This window comes from Trichosurus vulpecula, chromosome 1 (assembly GCF_011100635.1).
Source record: "Trichosurus vulpecula isolate mTriVul1 chromosome 1, mTriVul1.pri, whole genome shotgun sequence".
NCBI lineage: Eukaryota > Metazoa > Chordata > Mammalia > Diprotodontia > Phalangeridae > Trichosurus > Trichosurus vulpecula.
The window spans coordinates 447,888,231-447,908,046 of NC_050573.1; the positions used below are offsets into that span (position 1 = coordinate 447,888,231).

Genomic DNA, 19,816 nt, shown 5'->3' on the forward strand with positions numbered 1-19,816 from the left:
CTTTTGTTCTGTTCTCCCACTCCCACACCCACCTCCAAAGCCCTTTCTCTGCTGTTACTTATGCCTAGAATATCCTCCCACTTCATCTGTCAAGCAGCCTCCTTTCCTTCTTTCAAACCCACCCACAGACTCATGTATTTTTCTAGGACACCCACCCCCTAACCGTCCTAAGTGAATCGGGGGTGGAGTAGGAGAAGGGATGAGATTTAGAGATAGGAATTTTTGGGGGCCCTATTATTTTCCACAATCCATATATTGCTTTAAGGGGAAGAAAAGAAATTGTGGGTCTTGCTATTAATATAAAAGCTTTCTGGGAACAGAGAATGTGGTTTCAATGTTTTATACATGTAGGCATTTTTAATGGCAAAAACAATAAATAAGGAAGTTATCACAAGAGCTCCCTTGATGAAGGCTTTTCATTCAGGGTAGATCATGAATTAAACAGTCATTTAAAAAAATTATCAGGTCACCTAGCAGAGTTCAGAAATCAAAGCCACAGGGGATACACACGTCCTTCAGAATTATCTTTCTGTTTAGGTTTGAATTAAAATGTCAACTTTTCATTATTTTCTGTAAGGGCAAAGGAGTCTGGAAATAGTGAAAAGTATTCAAAGTGTTGCATCAACTTTCTGCCTAGCATCTTACTTTGGCACAAAGGTAGTTTTGTCTGGGAGAAACTTTCCTAGTGAAGCTGATAAATTCTAGGTTCTAGGAAGTGGTACAAAAATGACAGTTTCAGTTTAGATGTTAGGAGGGGGAAGGATTTTTATCACACCTCTTTGACTGTATGTTAAATATAATCAAGATAAAGCAGGCTTTTAAAATTCTTAAAAAGAATGCCTTCATTGGATTATGCGTAGATACACACACACACACACACACATATACACGCTAAATGTAATGCATGTATTTTTAAGATTCTCAAGAGAGGCATAAATCTTTTTTAAAATGAAAACTAAATCTCATTAATATTTTTGGTAACCTACCCTCAGTATATTAATTACCTCAGTGAAACTAAATTCTTCTTCTTCACTTTCACTTTATTATTAGATCTACAAACCTAAGCACATTCACAACATCACATCCCCCAAATTAAAAGAGACAGAAGTGTTTGGATACCTGCTGCTTTTTGATTCTCATCCCAAAATCTTAAGTTTCTTTGGGTTAGTACAGAATGAATTGCATTTGAAAAAATGATTTAACATAAACATAAAAAAACCCTGTGATCTGGTGGCATTCAGAATTAATATGATTTTTTCCACTGGTAGTTTCAAGAAATTTATTTGTTCAGATTTCCCTGGCATTAGTGAATTAAAAATATAAATCCTTTGTGTCTTTGTGGTGAACTAGGCACTGGTGTATGAAGCTCACTTACCAAACAGAATTCTAATTGCTGTGTATTCTTTTTCGCTTTTGTAATCACCAGGTTCTCTCATTCAAGTCCCTTCAGTTGAGAGGGGGAAACTCAGTAAAGTTCGCCTGGGCTCATTGTCTTTGAAAAAAGAAGGAGAAAGACAATGCTTCTTATTTACAAAACACTTTTTAATTTGTACAAGAAGTTCAGGAGGAAAACTACACCTGCTGAAGGTACTGTTCTTATATAACTACCCCATATACAGTTGACGCTTCTACAAGAATTCAGTTTTTTTTAAAGTGATAAAATGACTTTCCAGTATTCGGCATTATTTTGGCAAGAATCCTCACTATAGTAGAAGTAGTGAGGTAACGATTACCAGCAATAAATTTTGCCTTTTTATTACTTGAATCCAAAATAATGGAAACTCATTTTTAAGTGCTTTTGCTAGAAAAAGGTAGGATTAAATTCGTGGACTAGACACCAAAAAATTATTGTTAGTTGATGATTATTGAGCTATGAGAAAACTTTCCCAGGTCCCTGAAGGGCCATCTAGTTCAGTGAAGCAAAAATTTGCTAAATGGTTGATTAATGGTGTGCCTCACATTATCTTTGCAAAAAAGGGGGGAAATATCCTAAGCAAAATAGACATGATTTTTCCATTCCCTGCACTACCATTGGGTGTTGTATCACATTGGTGAGTGCTACCCTCTTAGAAGCTGCTATCAAGGTACTACCAAATGCACTGAAGCATAATCTACAAAAAATTTCCCAGTAGTTTGTGTGTGAGAGGAAGACTGACTTAGCCAGTAAAGGGCCACCTCTGAGTCGGGAAGGCCTGGAGCCAAGTCTAGCCTCTCACACATGCTGTTTCTGTGACCCTGGGCAAATGACATCACCTCTCAGTGCCTAAAGTGAGTCTCCAAGACTGAACTGCAGAGCAGGCAAGGTTGAGGTTGTGTGGGGGGTGGGGTAAGAAGTGTTTCCTATACCAGTGAAAAGATAAGTCCATTTCCTTTCCCTAAAAAATACATGTACAGTGTGGCGGGAAGAAGAGTTGGGTGGATGGGGAAGGGAAAGGGGGAAAAGAAGAGAGAATATTTCTTCCAGGTTGGTATCTTGAAAAAAGAAATACCATTTTGATTATGGCATAGATTTAAAATACGGTGTCTTTTCTCACCTGAGATCTTCTGAAATAATAGAAATTTTAAAGTCACACATAGCTTTCTAACCCTTCTGGAGCCCTCTTGCTAAGAAGTGATTTGTTTCCACAGACGGGTGGTGTTCTCTCGCTCATAGAATGCACCTTGATTGAGGAGCCAGATGGAAGTGAAGATGATTGTAAGTCACAGTCTGCTGCTTATAATGAGTTTCAGCTCAAGCTGGAGACTTTTAAAATAGGGGCCCTGTTTATATTCCATCATTGAAATGATATCCATTTTATGAGTTCTAAGAATGTGGTGTACAAATAATAATGCCTTTTTCCCTCTCTCAGAAGACACAGTTTGAAAAAGCAAAAGAGATAAACTAGTCTTTTCCCCTTCTCTATTATATGAGAGTATTATTTAACTGTATAATTTATGCATTTTTAGAATGATTTTTGAGTTCATATTATACTATATTTTTCTTCTAAGGTAAATTGGACCATTTTTTCTGACAGCTAGCAGATAGGAAGAAGAAATTGAATTGGTGTATAATAATTGCACCATTTTGGGTAGCAGAAAACACTGGACCAGGAAACCAGGAAAACTGGCCATGACCCTTACCTGTTTTGTAAACTTGTGCCATTCACTTATCTTCCCAGGGCCTCAGGGGCCTTACCTGCTTAATGGGAACAGCATTTCTTACACTGTATCGGAGAGATGTGTGAAAGTAAAAATAATCATGAGTGCAAAAACATTCACATTGCTAAAAAGGACTATACTGGTAAGGGAGTGTTATGGTTTCTGTAACTAATAACATGTTTCTTCTCTGTATTAAGCAAAAGGTTCTGGGCAAGTGTTTGGACACCTGGATTTTAAGATTGTGGTGGAACCTCCGGATTCTGCTCCTTTCACAGTTGTCTTGTTAGCACCTTCTCGCCAAGAAAAAGCTGCCTGGACAAGTGACATAAGTCAGGTGAGCCAGATGCTTTTCTCACATCTGCTTTTTTGTAATCTGTTTGGTCATAAGGCCACAAAGGAAAATTTTCAGAGCTGTTGTTTAAAAAAAATTTAATATATAGTCACATGACCTTGGGCAAGACAAGTAAGACTACTCTTATCTCAGTTTCCTCATCTGCAAATTGAGACCATTAGAGTTGATGATCTTTAAGATCTATTCCACCTGTAAAATTCACTGACCCTGTAAGCCCCTTGAGAGCAGGGACTGTCTTTTGCTTCTTTTTGTATCCCCAGCACTTGGCACAGTGCCTGGAACATAGTAGGCATTTAATAAATGTTTGTTGATTGATTCATACATCTGGATGCTCATCACACCTTATTGTATTGATATAGTGGTATTTTTTTGAAAATTTGCTCAAAACATATTTATTGCATATTGGTCCTTGTTGTTTATATGAAATGAAAATATAGTCGTTTTATTAAATACAGTGATTTAGACTTTCTCTCACACTTCCAAATACACTCACATTTTTAAAACAAATCTAAATACTAGATTACATGATATATTTGACTTCATTACATGGTGACACAATTATGATACAGTTGCAGTCAGAAGTTGTGAATTTGGGGTGTTTGGAAAGCCATAATCACATTATGACAGAAGTGCCTCAAAGCTTACCTGTTGTAGGGAGCTGCTTTTGTGAAGCTTCGTTAGTGGTTTCAGGATTTACCACCTAAGGAAAAGCTTGGGTATTCATTAAGTGGAGAAGGAAAGCAGAAAAGGGTCTTTCATCTCTGATGTAATCAATGAAGAATATCTGATTATCTGGGCCCTAACACTGGGAGATGCAGTGATTTCACAGCCTACCTAGTTTTTATTCACCAAGGAGGCTGGATTCTCTTGAGATATTGGTTAAGTTAATCGATTTAGTTAAGCCCCTGAAGCATGGCATGAGAATCCAATGTTGGGAGAATATTTTTAAAAATATTGTTTAAATATTAGAGGATTGATTTCTAGGCTGTAACAATATTGATGACTAATGTGGTCTCATAAAAGACAGAAAAAGCATTAATGTTGCTCAATATTCTAGCAGCATTTCTAGGGAAGAACTCAAACTATTTTTACATGCAAAAAAAGTTTAAGTAAAAAGCAAAATATACCGAGTCTCCCAGATATTTAGTTGTTTTATGAGTAGAAGCATTTAGATAGATGGCAAAAGTGTGGACTGCTGTAGTAATCCTAATGTGCCTCCATTTCTTAGAAGCTTAAGCAACAAGGTGAATGGCTACCAGTGAAGTCAGTCCTTTTATGACTAGAAAAAGGGACCCAAATTTGGCTTGTCATAGTTCTACTGCCCCTCCTGTTTGATTCCTTATTCATTTATTTCATTGGCTCATTCAACAAACATTTATTAAGTACCTGCTATTTATACTGGGCTAAGCATGGGGAAGGTAAAATGCTTAGATAAGATACCATCCTCACATTCATGAAGTTTGCTGTCAAGTAACGGTTCATTAATCCTTTTATTATCTTTATAATCATTCTGCCTAATTATTAAGGCAGGGTGGTGGAATAAGAACGTGTAGATATTACAGTGAATTCATATTTATAATTATGGTAATAATAACATATTATAGACAATAGGATCAGTCTATCCAAGCAGAACCAAGGACTCGTGACCATGAAATGGAAAAGACATTAGAACCTAAGCTGAGAACATTCTCTTACTGCTTTGAATGTGTCTGTCAGCCTAGCGACAGTGCTGAGGTGGGCCCTTCTAGAAGATGCATTTCAGAACTAGAGAAGGGAGTTACTTCAGGAGGAGTGGGAAATCCCAAAGCATGGCCAAACTGTGTGAACTTAAGTTGACTGTTCTTCAAGGGTTGGATTACCTGAAAGATACAATTTAGTAAATCTGTTTGACAAAGCAAGCTGGAACACAATTGGAGTAAGATGAAAAGAGAGGGAAAAGTATGAACAGATATGATAGAAGAAATTTCACAATTAATAGTAATAACTATCATTATAAATGGAATGACTTCCCCCATGAAGTAGAAGAAGAGTAGTAGATGAATTGGAAAGCAGAATTCAACAATATGTGTGGCTTCCAAAAACCACATTTGAAACATAAAAATTCATGCAGGTAAAACAAGGAGCTGGAACAGAATTTCATTTTGTTTAAGGGGAATTAAGAAAAGCAAGAGTATCAATCTTGATCTCAAAAGAGTCAGCAATAAAACTAAACATCATTAAGTGAGGTAAAAAGGGATACTTAAAGTCACCATAGACAATGAAATAGGATAGGATGGGATAGGAATTGCACCTGTTATTTTATTGGTACAGGGAACTCCTGGGTAAGGAAACTCCCACTCATAACGCCGGTCAGTCCTTCCTCTGAAATGCTCTAGTGCAAGGGTTGGCACACTGGAGCCTGTGGGCCAGATTTGGTCCTCTGTTTTTTTTATTGCAACAAGTTAAGATTTTATTGGTTTTTTTTGCATTTATAAATAGTTTTTTTTAAATATATGTTTAAAAATATGAGGGCCATACAAAAACAGGAGGTAGGATGGATTTGCCTTGTAGGCCACAGGCCATAATTTGCTCACTACTGCTCCAGTGGTAAAGAGTTGACTAGGGAAATGGGAGGTTAAGAGACTTGTCTAGGCTTACACAGCCAGTATATGTCAGAGGTGAAACACACTGATGGAATAATGTCACCTTTTAATATTTAATACTTACTGTATATGCAGTGAATGGCATAACATCTAAGTTAAGTGAATTACAGGAAGAAACATAACAAAATTATGATAGTGGGATACCTCAACATATAGCTTTTAGACCTAGACAAATCAAATTAAAAAGATAAACAAGAAAGAATTTAGAGTCCTGAATATGACTTTAGAAAAGGTAGATATGTTGCCTTCTATTGAATAGAAATAGAATGGAATATCTATATGTCTTGAACTCTGTGGGCCACTTTTTACAAAAACTTACCATGTGTTGGACATAAATAGCTCAGAAGAAAGGCAAAAGAGCAGAAATACTAACTACATCCTTTACTGGTCAGAGTGCTCTAGTAATTATAATTATAAAATGCCTGCAAAGAAACGATTCAAACTATAATAGATATTAAATAACAATCCTAAAGAATTGATAGGTCAAAGAATAAATCATAGAAACAAGACATACTTTCATGAAAGAAGATGATAATGAGACAATGCACTAAAACTTTTGAGATATTACCTGCATAGTCCCGAGGGTAAAATTTATGTTTCACAGCACTTTCATCCACAAAACAAGGATAAAACAGATGAGTGAATTGAATATGTAACCCAACTAGGTAAAACAACAAACTGGAAAGCTCCAACAGAACACAAAAATAGAAATTTTGAAAATCAAAAAAAAAGATTAACAAAGTTTAAAGCTAAACACTTCATTGAATTAATAAATAAAATTTATAATTGCTTTTAAAAACTAATCACATAGATAATCCATAAGTTAATCTGATTTTTAAAAGAAGAAAACCAAATTGCCAATGTAAAAAAAGACAAACAAAAATGAAAATGAAATAAAGGCTGTTATTAGAAATTATTTCACCTAATTGTATGTCAACAAAATTCATAACAAATTAAATGGATAGATGTTGACAAAAATATAAAACAGGTAGAAATGACAAAAAATAAAGAATTTAAATAACACAGTTTCAAAAAGGAAATTGAACAAGCTATACATGACTCCCCCCAGCTGGAGAAAACCCTCAAACTTCCGGAACCATATAGGTTTGTGAGTGAATCCTATCAACTGTTTAAAGAACAGTTAGTTCCACTATTGGATAAACTGTTTGCAAAACCAGGGGGAAAAAGGTATTCCATCAAATTCCTCTGTGGCATTAAAGTAGTCTTAATCACTAACCTAAGGAAAGACAAAGCAGAAAGCTAAATCCGTAGACCAATTATCTCTAATGAAAATTGACACAAAATAGGGAATAAAATATTAGCAAAGAGGCTATAGCAATATATTATAAAGATTCTATATTTTGTTCAGGTTGGATTTATGAAAGATTGGTTCAGTTTGAAGAAAACTGTAAATGTAAAATAATGAACAAAGTCAATTAAAACAATATTGTTGTGTCAATATATACAGAAAAAACTTGCAAGAAAATACAATATTTATTTCTTTTAAAAACCTTAGAAGACATGGGAATAAATGAGCCTTTCCTTAATATGACAAATAGCATCTATCCAAAACCAAAAGCTAACATCTGTGGCGGGGGTGGGGGGTGGGAGAAGACTAGAGGCCTTTCTGGAAAGATAATGTCTTGAAGCCAGCCTTGTGACAACTAAGAGGAGAAAGTGGTATATTCCAGGCTAGGTGACTGATAGGGCTGAGGCCTAATTTGGAGCAAGTTTAGACATCCAGAAACCTAATAATGAGAGAAGAGACAGTGGATCTCAGTCCAGGATAAAAGCTTAATGAGTAGGTCTGAAGTGTGATGTACCCTGGCCCCTTCTCAAGTTATTAAATAAATCCAGGGAAATCATAAGACTTTTTATATATTGCTAACAAAACCCAATAGGATTAACTAGAAAGAACAATTACATTCACAATAACTATAGACTATATAAAATATTTGGGAGTCAACCTGCCAAGAAATAGAAAGGAACTATATTATTATAAGTGATAACACATTCCCAGGCTTACTTGCCCAATTTGCACTGGTACTAGCAGGTTGGGTGCCCAGAGGAGTGGCTCCTATTACTTTATGGGTATTAGGGTAATTCCCCCCATTATCTCAGCTGAGAACCTTGCCTTGTATTTTACAGAAAAAATGGAGGCCATTCACAATGAGCTCCTTCTCTCTTCTTACTCACCTTTTATCACTCAAATGCCTCTTGCCACTCTCTTCCTTCATCCATCTCATGTAATGAAGTGGCTTTACTCCTTATCACAGCTAATCCCTCTATTTGTTCAAGTGATCTCCTCTCACAGATCTCTTTCTGTCTACTGGCACATTTCCTATTGACTACAAACATTCTCATATCTCCTGGTCCTGAAAAAACTCTTACTTGTATTAATCAAAAACAATATCACAAGTCTATGAGACATTACATTGCAGCTAGATTTATTACAAGAGAAATTAACATCTGATTCTTCTTTCACACCATGACTAACGTGAAAATATGTTTAACACGATTGCACATGTATAACCTATATCAGATTGCTTGCTTTCTTAGGGAGGAAGAAAATTTGGAACTCAAAATATTATAAAAATGAATGTTGAACACTGTCTTTACATGTAATTGGGAAAAAAATGCTATTAAGTGGGGGGAAAAAAGAGAGAAATGAACTTAGATGTGAAACCCTAAGCTAGGGCAAAGAGTTCACAATTCAAACAGAAGCTTGTACATTTATGAAATTGTGATGAAAAGAGGAGGAGGAAAAATAGAAATCTCTACCTAAATGGGAGTAACAATGGAGGAGAACTCATGAATAATTAAGATGACAAAAGCAGCTGCTAGACTATGAAGGTAGAATGGTGTGTCAGTAAGGAAGTGTCACAATATTGATGGTGACCATGAATATGCCTGTATAGTTCTGTATCACAGAATATAAGAGACTCTCTATATTCAGACACCAGAGGATCAAATCCCCAAACCAGTAACTCCAATTCAACATAGCAGCAACTATATCCCAAAACCAGTAAGTCCACTTCATTATAACAGCAAAGAACTTAAAACACAATATCACAGCAGAGAGCCAAGCCGTTCCATAACCTTCCCCTCTGCTGGGGCCTTCCCATGAACACTCACTGACAAATCCCAGCTGTCTGCTTGCCTGAGTCCTCTCCTTCTAAAATTCTGAGAATGAGCTTAAGGGCTACCCTCAGAGTGTATATACCCTTTTTAGGGCTTGACAACCTTCATGACCTAATTAACAAAAGGGTGTGGGCCTTCCTACAAAGCCTCTCCTAATGAAGCTTCCCTTAACTAGCTCCACTTGAGACCTATTAATGGAATTAATCGGTGGGGGAGATCTTCATTCACAGTTTAGGGTCCCAGCTGCACAAGCAGTTTCTCAGTCCTAGCATAGACTGACTGGTGCCTGCCTTGACTCCTAAAGACACGCAAGGAGTCCAACTTGAGGGGCAAACCACAAATTATGTCAGCTCAGGGTGGGAGAGGGCTTCATCTTTGATACATTCAGGCCCTGGATTCAGTGTTTCCAGAAAATATGGCAACTCAAAAGGACAAGTTCAGGGCATCTCTTAACATTCAGTTCTTCCATCTCTGCTAATCATCATCCTTTTTTCCTTCTGTCCTTTGTAGGTAAAAGGCGGTCTACAAATGGTACTTCTGCTCTCTCCTCTCACTACCTTATCTCGCCAACACTGCTCTCCCTTAATGATCTTTTAGTTGCCAACTCCAGTGGCCTTTTCTCAATACTCGTTGTGCTTCACCTCTCTGCAGGCTTTGACAGTGTTGATCACTCTCTACCCCTTGTACTCATTTATTTTGAGGACACTGAATTCTCCTGGTTATCCTCCCTGCTATTAGACTCTTCCTTCTCAGTCTCTTTTGCTGTATCCTTATCTAGATCACGCCCTGTAACCATAGAGGTACTTCAAGGTTCTGCCTTGGGCCCTCTTTTCTTCTCCCTCTGTAGTCTTTCACTTTCATCATCTCTCATGGATTTAATCAGATGATGCTCAGATTTACCTATCCTGCTCTAAACTTTCTGCTGACCTCAGTCTTATATCCAGTGGCCTTCCAGAAATCTTAAACCCAACATATCCTGAACAGAACTCACTATCTTTCCCCCAGCCACTCCCCACCCCCCATTCTACCTTCTGCATTATTGTAGATGATAACACCATCCTTCCTGAGTTCCTGAGGCTCTCAGCCTAGGAGTTATCATTGACTTTTCACTCTCTCTCTCCTTCCTTATCTAATCTGTGGTCAAGGCTAGTTGATTTCACCCTTGCAACACATCTCAAATATGTTTCCTTTTCTACTCTGACACTGTCACCTTTGTGGTACAGGACTTCATCACCTCATGCCTGGACTCCTGCCTTGAGTCTCTCCCCACTCCAATCCTCCATTCAGCCACTGAAGTGATTTTTCAAAAGTGAAGGTTTTACCAAGTTACCCCACTACTCAATAAACTCCAATGGCTCCCTACCACCTCCAGGATCAAATACAAAATACCCTGTTTGGCATTCAAAGCCCTTCATAACCTAGCCCCCTCCTACCTTTCCAGTCTTCTCACACCTTACTCCCCAATACCTACTCTTCGATCCAAAGACACTGGCCTTCTGGCTGTTCCAGGAACTAGACCGACACTATCTCTCAGCTCTGGGCACTTCTCTGGCTTTCCTCCACTCCTAGAATGCCTTCTCTCCTCAGCTCCCCCTACTGACTCCCTGACATCCAGTAAGTCCCAGCTAAAATCCCATCTTTTTTTGGAAACCTTCCCAAACACCTTCCAGTTCTAATGCCTTCCCACTGTTAATTATGTTCTATATATCGTATAGATAGATAGTGTGGCGAATGTAAAGTTTGAGAGACATAATTTCTGGGTAATTAATCATTTTGTTAATTATAGCTAGTGAGTAATTAATAAAAAGATGGTCATTTGGCCATCTTTCATGAACCAAAGACAGATAATGATGGCCTCTTGATGCCTGTATGCCCTTGGAAGAGCAGGTGTTCCTGACAGGATGCAATCAACTCTGATTGGTTAACAATTAAGAATAATGAATATTATAAATAGTAGTGGACCTACTCTAATGAGAGGCTGGGGGATGACTTGGATTATGTCACTTTTATTCCCAGACCACCCCTAGCCTTGGGCATTCTAGAAAAAGAATTTGAACTCTGGAAGATGAATCATAATAGGCACGTCAAATGTTTGTTGCTTGATTTGATAGGGGAGCCAATTGCTAATTGTTGGCAAGTAGGACATTTAAAAGCATTTATTTTTAAGTCCATGTTTATAAGACTAAAACGATGGGACTTCTGTAGAATCAATTAAATGGTAAAATTGATTGAATCAAATTGTTTTCTATAGAATTAGCCAGGTAGAATGTTTAATTGCTTGTAAGCATTTCTGGGGCAGGGTAAGATGAAATAGTAAAGAGAAATGTGTTTAAAATTCTTCACTCATATACTTAGAATGGACAAAAATCTTATTTTCTGGTCTTTTCAAGGGGAGGAATTGGGAAGAAAACCAGTTAATAAGATGTTTTTGTTTGTTCCCCATTTCTGTACACACACACACACACACACACACACACACACACACACATGTGTTATATATGTACAAAAAAGAGGCAAAAGACAGCCTTTGCCTTCAAGGAACTTATAATTTAAAAAGGGAGACAAGATGCAAACAAATACATACAAAGCAAGATACACATAACATACACACTTACATGTATATATGCATATACATCTAGATCTAGATACACATATGTATCTTGCTTTGTATATATTATCTAGATGATATCATTATTCTGTGGTATATGATTATTATATGATATATAGAAATACAGATACATATATGTTATATGATTATTATTCTGTGTTACAGTGTCACCTTCAGTGGTGATTTGAGGGAAGCTTTTTAACATGCTCTACATTTGGCCAAATACCATGCATATTTGTGATACTTCCACAAATGTAGGGAGGCTTAGAGGTGAACTTCCATCTTTTTAGTTAAAACCTGTAATTATAGAGAGACTTGAGCCATAAACCTTTAAGCATAATTGTGAGCCTGGGTAAACAGTAGAACATGAAATTAATGCAATGGGGTTTTTTTAAGTGGTCAAATTTTCAGCCTCAAATTTTACACCTATAAATAGTTGATAGAAAAAAAAATCATGTTTGGGAACCATTAAGTACTTACATGTTATGTTGGTGATGTCAATGGTTAATTATGGCCTCAAATAGTGCTTGAATATGTAATTAATCATTCATGCAATTTTAAGTTCTAAAAAATTGTAGCTTCTGAAAGTAAGACCCAGGCAGTTTAAAATATTTAAAGCTTATAAAGGAGTTCATACACTAAACTGTAACTTAAAAAAGAATTTTGAAATCAATTTATTTTCTTAAAGAAGGGTTCCCACATGATTGGTGTTAAAGTCTGATACTTGAGCGAGCTGGTAACTAAAATACTAAGCAGTACATTGTTTTCAAGCACAGTTTTAATTGTTCTATGAAATTCAGTTTTTCAGAAATTTAGATTGTAAGGGAACCACATTAAATCTTTTTGAGTCTTTAAGGGATCATTGAATGGAGAAACTTACAGATTCTGGGGATAACACACCTATATGTATACGTAAAATATGTATGCATAATGCGAGTATATGTACATATGTAGCAGCTTCTACATATTTTTTTTCAGTGTTTCTCCTTTTCCCTTTTCTTTTCAGTTAAGGAAGCATCCCTGAGAAATTTTAATAACTTTTCTCAGCAATCCCAGGGGGAAGTTAAGGAATGGATGGATCATCAGGGACAATCAGGGGATGCTCCTTCCAAATTTTGAATCCAGGAAAAAGTGCTCATACAATCTAGAAATCGACGACTTCCTTGCTAGGGGAGAGGGGAAGTAAACTGTGTATCCATGATTCAGGATGAGGATGGACACAGATTTGCTTTTTATGTGCAAAAGTACATTCGTATACCACCCCTTTCCCCACAAAAAAACCCTCTGTATGTGAGGCTTGTGGTGGCAAGGGTTTTTTTTTCCTCCTGTTTTTTGTTTTGTTTTATTTTGCAAAAGAAGGGTTTAGAATAATGGTAGATACCTGAGAAAAATCAGAAGGGAATGGAAATAATTATTTTCACAGCCTTGCCTAGGGTAAGAATACCAAATAAAGCATAGTGATGATAACTAAATAACAACAAACAATGTTAATTGCTTAAATTAAAATGCTTTTACAATGAAATTAGTGCAACTAGAATAAGAAAAGAAACTGTCAAATAGGAAAAAAGAAACTTCATATCAATTATGTCTGGTAAAGGTGATAATATATGGGAAATTGATACAGATATATAGCATTCTTCAAAAGGTAAGTGGTTAAAGGATATACACAATTTTCATAAGAAATGGAAACTGTTTTATAGCTATATGCTCCATATTCTTAAAACAAAAATACAGATCAAAACAACTTAGGTTTCTATTAGATTTTCAAAGATGAAAATGATAAATATTGGAAATAGCATGAAAAGACAGTTACACTCTTACAGGGCTAGTGGATCTACGAATTGTTCCAATTACTCGGGCAACCAGTTTGCAATTATTTTTAAAGTCATTAAATCCTGCAGTTCTACTACTGGGCATATATTCCTCAAAGACAGAGGGAAGGGTCCCATGCATGTGTACAAAAATTTTTATAATGGCAAAAATATTTTAATAGCCAAAAAATACAGACTAAATGGATGGCTATTACCAGGGACTAGTTGAATAAATTGTCCTATACTAATGTAATGGAGTACTATTGTGATATAAGAAATAGCAAATGTGAACAAATTATAGATACCTAGGAAGACCTGTATGAACTGATGCAGAGTGAAGTCAAAGTTAAGAACAATTTATACATTAACCACAAGAATGTAAAGGAAAACAACTTTAAAAGACATCAGAACGCTCATCAATTTAGTGACTAATTTTGATTCCAGTGGCCTCATGTCTAAATTGAATTGGGAATTTGGTTATGCTTATTGGTTTTCCCCATCACTTACAAGCAAATGGTTTTTATAAAGAAGTGATTCTGTGGTTTAAAAAAAACATGTTCACACCAGAAATAAGAATCATAGTCCAAGCACAAAACAATGATATTCCCAACCTATCCCCCCGGTCTTCAAGCTCTATTTCTCCTTATCTGTTGATTTCTTCTGTAATGTCTACTGAAGTCTTACCATTCTTAAAAGAACTTCCCTAGATCCTACAGTTTCCTCAAACTATTATTCTATAGATTTTCTCCTTTCCTTAGTGAAACTTTTAGAAAAATCTGTATGCTTATAATTTTTTCAACTTTTCCTCTCCTTTCCTCTCCTCTATACAATCTAGCTTTCTGATTCTCATCACTCAAATGCAATAGCTCTCTCTGGTTACAAATACTCTCTTATTTGCCAAATCTAAAGGTTTTTTCATAGTTTTCATTCTTCTTGATATCTCTGGGGGGAAGGGAAAGGGGAAAGCATTTATATGCTGCCAACTATGTTCACACACACATATACACACATAGATGTGTGTATGTGTTTTTTTATGTATATGTGTGTGTGCTTGTATATCATTTGCTCCTCACAATAATCCTACAATGTGGGTGCCACTATTATCCACATTTTACAATTGATGAAATGGAGACAAATATAGGTTAAATTATTTCCTCAGGGGGTCACAAGTGTCAAAGGCTGGATTTGATCTTATGTCTCCTCACTCCAGCCCCAGCACTGTGCCTTCTAGCTGCCTCTAGTCCATTTGATTCTGTTGACCACCCTCTTCTCCTGGATGTCTTAAGACACTGCTGTCTCCTGGCCCTCCTACCTATCTGACCTTCTCTCCCTTTCCTTTCCTATTTCGTCATCCTTAGCAGTTCCGCAGGCTTTCTCCTCTGGCCTCTTCACTCTGTATACTGTCTCAGTGACTTCATCAGCGCCCATAGGTTTAACTGTCATGTTTGTGCAGATGACTCACAAAGGTATACATATATGTATATGTACACACACACACACACACACACACACACACACACACCTCAGTCTGTCTCCTGAGCATCAGTCCTGCATCATCAACTACTTTTTAGACATTTCAAACGGAACTTCCCAAAGACATTTCAAACTCAATGTGCCTAAAACAGAACTCATTATCCTTCCCTACAAAGGCACCCCTCTTCCAAACTTCCCTGTTTCTGTTAAAAGCATAGTTATTCTTCCAGTTTCCCAGGTTCATAACCTTGTTACTATCCTTGACTCCTCACTCTTCCTCATCCCACATTTCTGGTCAGTTGCCAAATCTTGCCATTTCTACACCCATAATTTTTCTTACATAGTTCTCCTTCTGTCTACTCACAAGGCCACCACCATGGTTCAAATCTTCATTTTTCACCGGTTTACCGCTTCCTGATTGTTCTCCCTGACCCAAGTCTTTCCCTAGTCTAATCCATCTTCCACCTGGTTATCAAAGTAATTTCTTTCAGTGCAGATCTAAGCATGTCACCCCCTAGTCAATCAATTCCATTGGTTCTCTATGGCCTCAAAATATAACCTACTTTTTACTGTTAAGGGCCTTTATAACCTCATTATACATTATTGTCCTCCTCCCTACATTATGTGGTCCAGCCAAATTGGCCTCCTCTCTGTTCCCCACACATAGCAATCTGTAGCTGTCCCTGATGTGGAACACACTCCCTCATTAGCTATGCTTCATAGAATCTCTTTTTCTTCAAGACTTAGCTCAAGCCTCAGCTCTTTTCCTTCTGCATGAAGTGGGGCTGTGGCACTTGTACCCTTCTTCTTCTTTTCCTCCTCCCCTCCCTCCACCCAAGTTCTGGAACCAGGAATCAGGACTCAGCCCTAGCTCCTGGGCAGGTTATGTCCATCTACTTTCCTTTGGCCCCACTCACCATCCCAGGAAGTTCCCAGACTGAAGTTACATTTTATTGTTCTGGAATCAATGGAAGATCATTATAGATCTGTAGAAATGGTATTTGTGGTCCTTTGAGCCCTGAAAATTCAGCACCCTAGAAACATGGGAAATGTACATTGGCCTCCATCTGCAATGAGTCGTAATTACTGTTTTAGTGTTGTCTTTTTTTCAATTTCCACAGTGTGTCGACAACATTCGGTGCAATGGCTTAATGACGATAGTATTCGAGGAAAATTCCAAAGTGACTGTGCCACATATGATTAAGTAAGTGCAGCCTTTTTCTTCACTCATTTTTTATCCAAGGCCAAACTGTTGGATAAGGTAAGGCTGCTAGAATAGCAGTAGCAGAGAATTGTGTCATCTGACCTGTCAGACTTGTCCTAGCTGCTGTCGTGCCATGTTTCAGTTTTTACGAATGATGGCCATTGCCAGAGGCAGGCTCAACATCAACCCTCTGTTAGAGCAGGTTCGATCTTGGGACTGGATGAGGCCATCACAAGTCGTTGAACTGTTAACAAAGGAGGGCAATTTTGCCCTGACACAGCAAGGTTACAGCGATACTCAGCTTTCCTAGGTACAATCCTCCTTGTCTTCGTATGGAAGCATATCTACTCAGCAGGGCAGGATATGGTGATTCACCATAATGCTCATAAATTCATCAAGTTAGAGAGACCTGGTTCCACAAGTGGGATTTTTTATGAGAAGGTGAACAGGAAACTACATCAGGGAAACAGGCCAATCAGCTCCTGGTGAACTGATATGTCTCCCTTTAGGGAAAACTAATCCCTATTGTCAGGAGAAGAGGAAGGTGGCCCTAATCCATGTAGAGAGAGATAGGGAGGGATGGACCTAATTCTGACCTTCTCCTACATTGTGGGGAAACACTGATAGATATCTGTCCTGTCACAGCCATTTGTTAGAAAGTTTCTGCAAAGATATCGGTGACTATTGATTGTTTTGTCCCACTTTTGAATTTTCTTTCAATTTTGGCAAAGTGATAGGTTTATCTTAAAAGAGATAATCACGAGAGCCAACACTGACCTGTGTTTACAGAAAAGAACAAAGAGTTTACTTGTTTTGTTAGTTTTAGCAACTCCTGCAAATTATGGTAATTATACCTGATTTAACTCTGGATCAGTTTCAGTTTTGAAGAAAGTCAGAATGACTTAAATGACTAAGGCCATTTTCCTTCTAGCTGTTGTATATAGAGAGTACTGAGAGATTATTTGTTTCATTTTTCTCAGCCTATTGTGGTGAGTTAGGGCCATTTTCCCAGCCTCCACTCCCCTCCCTCCATTTCTGATTTGGTTTCTAACATACTACTACAAAGCAAAATCTGGAATTTAAAGTGATTGCAAAGAAAACTGGAATATTCTACAGATTCTTTGCCCTCTGATTAGAGTTTTGCCATTGCTTGTCTTTGGTTTCTTTTCTATCTTCATAAGTTACTTTTGAAGTATTTTGGTAGATATATAGGATTATAGCTCTACAGTTAGAAGAGACTCCAGGGGCTATGGGCTTCTAAAGTCATTGTATGATCAACTGTGTTCTACTTTTCAGGAAAACCCGAGTGGTGGTAGTGAGAGACCTTGTCTTCTTTTCTCTTATAGTTTATGGAACAAAAGTGCTTAGCATAGTGCCTCGCACATAGTAGGCACTTAGAGGTTTGATTGATTGATTGATTATGGATAATATCTTATAGAATTAACTGATTGTGTCTAGGCAGTAACAGCTGTTTGAAAGATGCTTTTCCTCTTTAGCTTTTATTTTTTAATCTCCGTTTTCCCTTGACAGAAAGCTTTTTCTTCTTTGAGGGTGGAGAAGCAATAATTTCTGCATGTAGCTAAAAGCAATGACTATAGGATTTCCTCTGGGATCCCTTGCTTTTCTACATTTGTAAGAATTAATTCCAGTTAAACACCATCCCAGTAGTGAAAGTCTTAATATTTAATAAGCCCCATGTCAGATAAAAACAAAGTATACAATACCAGTATACAAGCACTAGAGAAAAATCTATATTACTTTAATTATAGATGAGCACCTAGTTGGTAGTACTGAAATGGTTTGGTTTTAATCTTAAGGAAACCTGATTAACAACCAGCTGATTTCAGTATCAACAGCTGTAGATTCCTTCAGCACTATATTTTCTAGGCTCTTACTAGTTTGGCTTTAAAAACACAAAAAAGGCTAAATTTAAAAATAAGTATGGAATATAAAATTAAAAGTCATAGGTGGATATATTATTAAACTCAAACCAAATTTAAAGAAAAAAAAGGACAAACCTTTTGCCCAAAGTTGAATGAACTTCAGTTTTATGCCTTAGGCTGCCTAATTTAGGGTTAAAAAATATTTTCTCAGTGGGTAGATAAGTCAAAGCTAACTTAATCATGAACCAGAATGGCATCTGGTGGTTCTCCACCCACTGAGAAAGTATGGGGGTGGGGGATGGGCTGGTTCTAGACTTGCAGTTTCGTTGGTATAAAGGACTCCAGGGGAGAAAACTCCTTCTACTCATTTCTAAATTACTTCTAAATTACTTACTTGGCCTTTCTGGTTGTCTAGACCAGGATATGAACTAGAGCTGTGATTTCCTTGTTATAGCGAACTCCTCTGTGAGCAAACTCCTATCAATGCAGGTTGACATCTTCTCTTCAGTTTATAATTATAGAGTTGAGTGTGGGGTCACTGAGAAGTTAACAGAGGTAGAATATGAACCCAGGTCTTGCTGTCTCAGATCGCTATGCCTCTCGTACACATATTCTAACCCAAAAGTTGGGAATGGTGCAAGTATGACTTTTATTCATGTTCATTGATAATAACAAATCTTCACTTTATACTAATATAGCCACAAGCTGTGTCTCCCAGAACAGGGACTGGCACATAGCAAATGCTAATTGACTGACTGATTGGCTGAATAACAACCTAGATGAACGCTGAAAAAACTCCCCTTGTCTGGGTGTTTCCCTCGTTTGACATAATGACATCAAAGCTCCTTGATGATCTGTTAAATTTTTCAGTTTTCATTGCACAGTTTGACACAGCAGACAAAAATCTTGCTGTCACTATAGCTCATTCTTTCTGCCTCAGCCTTTATTTATCACATATAGAGATCTATAGATATCTGTAAAGATATATCAGAATAAAATTCTAGAAATTTCTTCTTTCCCCTGTAATTTTGAAATAGCCTGCTGACATTTTAACTTTCTAGAGCTCATTTTTTCACCACATTGAGGGAAATGGGCTTTGTGCATAGAAGACTGTCTTATCCTAGTCAGTGACTCTTTTCTTAATAGACCCATTCTGCTCCTAGCTCCTATACATGAACTATGGGTTATCTTAATCTGGAAGACTTAGATATTACTGTAAGGTCATTGTATGATCAACTGTGTTCCACTTTTCAGGAAAAGCCATGTGGTGGTAATGAGAGACCTTGTCTTTTCTCCTGTAGCTTATGGAACAAAAGTGCTTAGCCCAGTGCCTTGCACATAGTAGGCACTTAAACATTTCATTGATTATGGATAATATCTTGTAGAATTAACTAGTTGTATCTAGGCAGTAACAGCCATTTGAAAGGTGCTTTTCCTCTTCAGTTCAATTTTATTGGATGTGAAACTTAGATATTAGATATTATATGCATAATGCTGAAAAGGTGTGTGTGTTTTATAGTAGAAAGAATTCTGAATCTGGGTTCAAAAGACCTGCATTCAAATC

At 37.1% G+C, this 19,816-nt stretch overlaps 1 protein-coding gene across 2 annotated transcripts in view; it reads left to right on the forward strand.

Moving 5' to 3' along the window:
- Positions 1-19,816, forward strand: part of RASGRF2 (Ras protein specific guanine nucleotide releasing factor 2) — a 336,581-nt gene that overhangs the window by 165,225 nt on the left and 151,540 nt on the right. For both annotated transcript variants that reach the window (XM_036735869.1, XM_036735878.1), the window contains exons 10-13: positions 1,427-1,587; positions 2,629-2,695; positions 3,336-3,472; positions 16,287-16,369. In XM_036735869.1, coding sequence (XP_036591764.1) covers positions 1,427-1,587; positions 2,629-2,695; positions 3,336-3,472; positions 16,287-16,369 — 448 coding nt within the window. The remainder of the gene's footprint in view (positions 1-1,426; positions 1,588-2,628; positions 2,696-3,335; positions 3,473-16,286; positions 16,370-19,816) is intronic.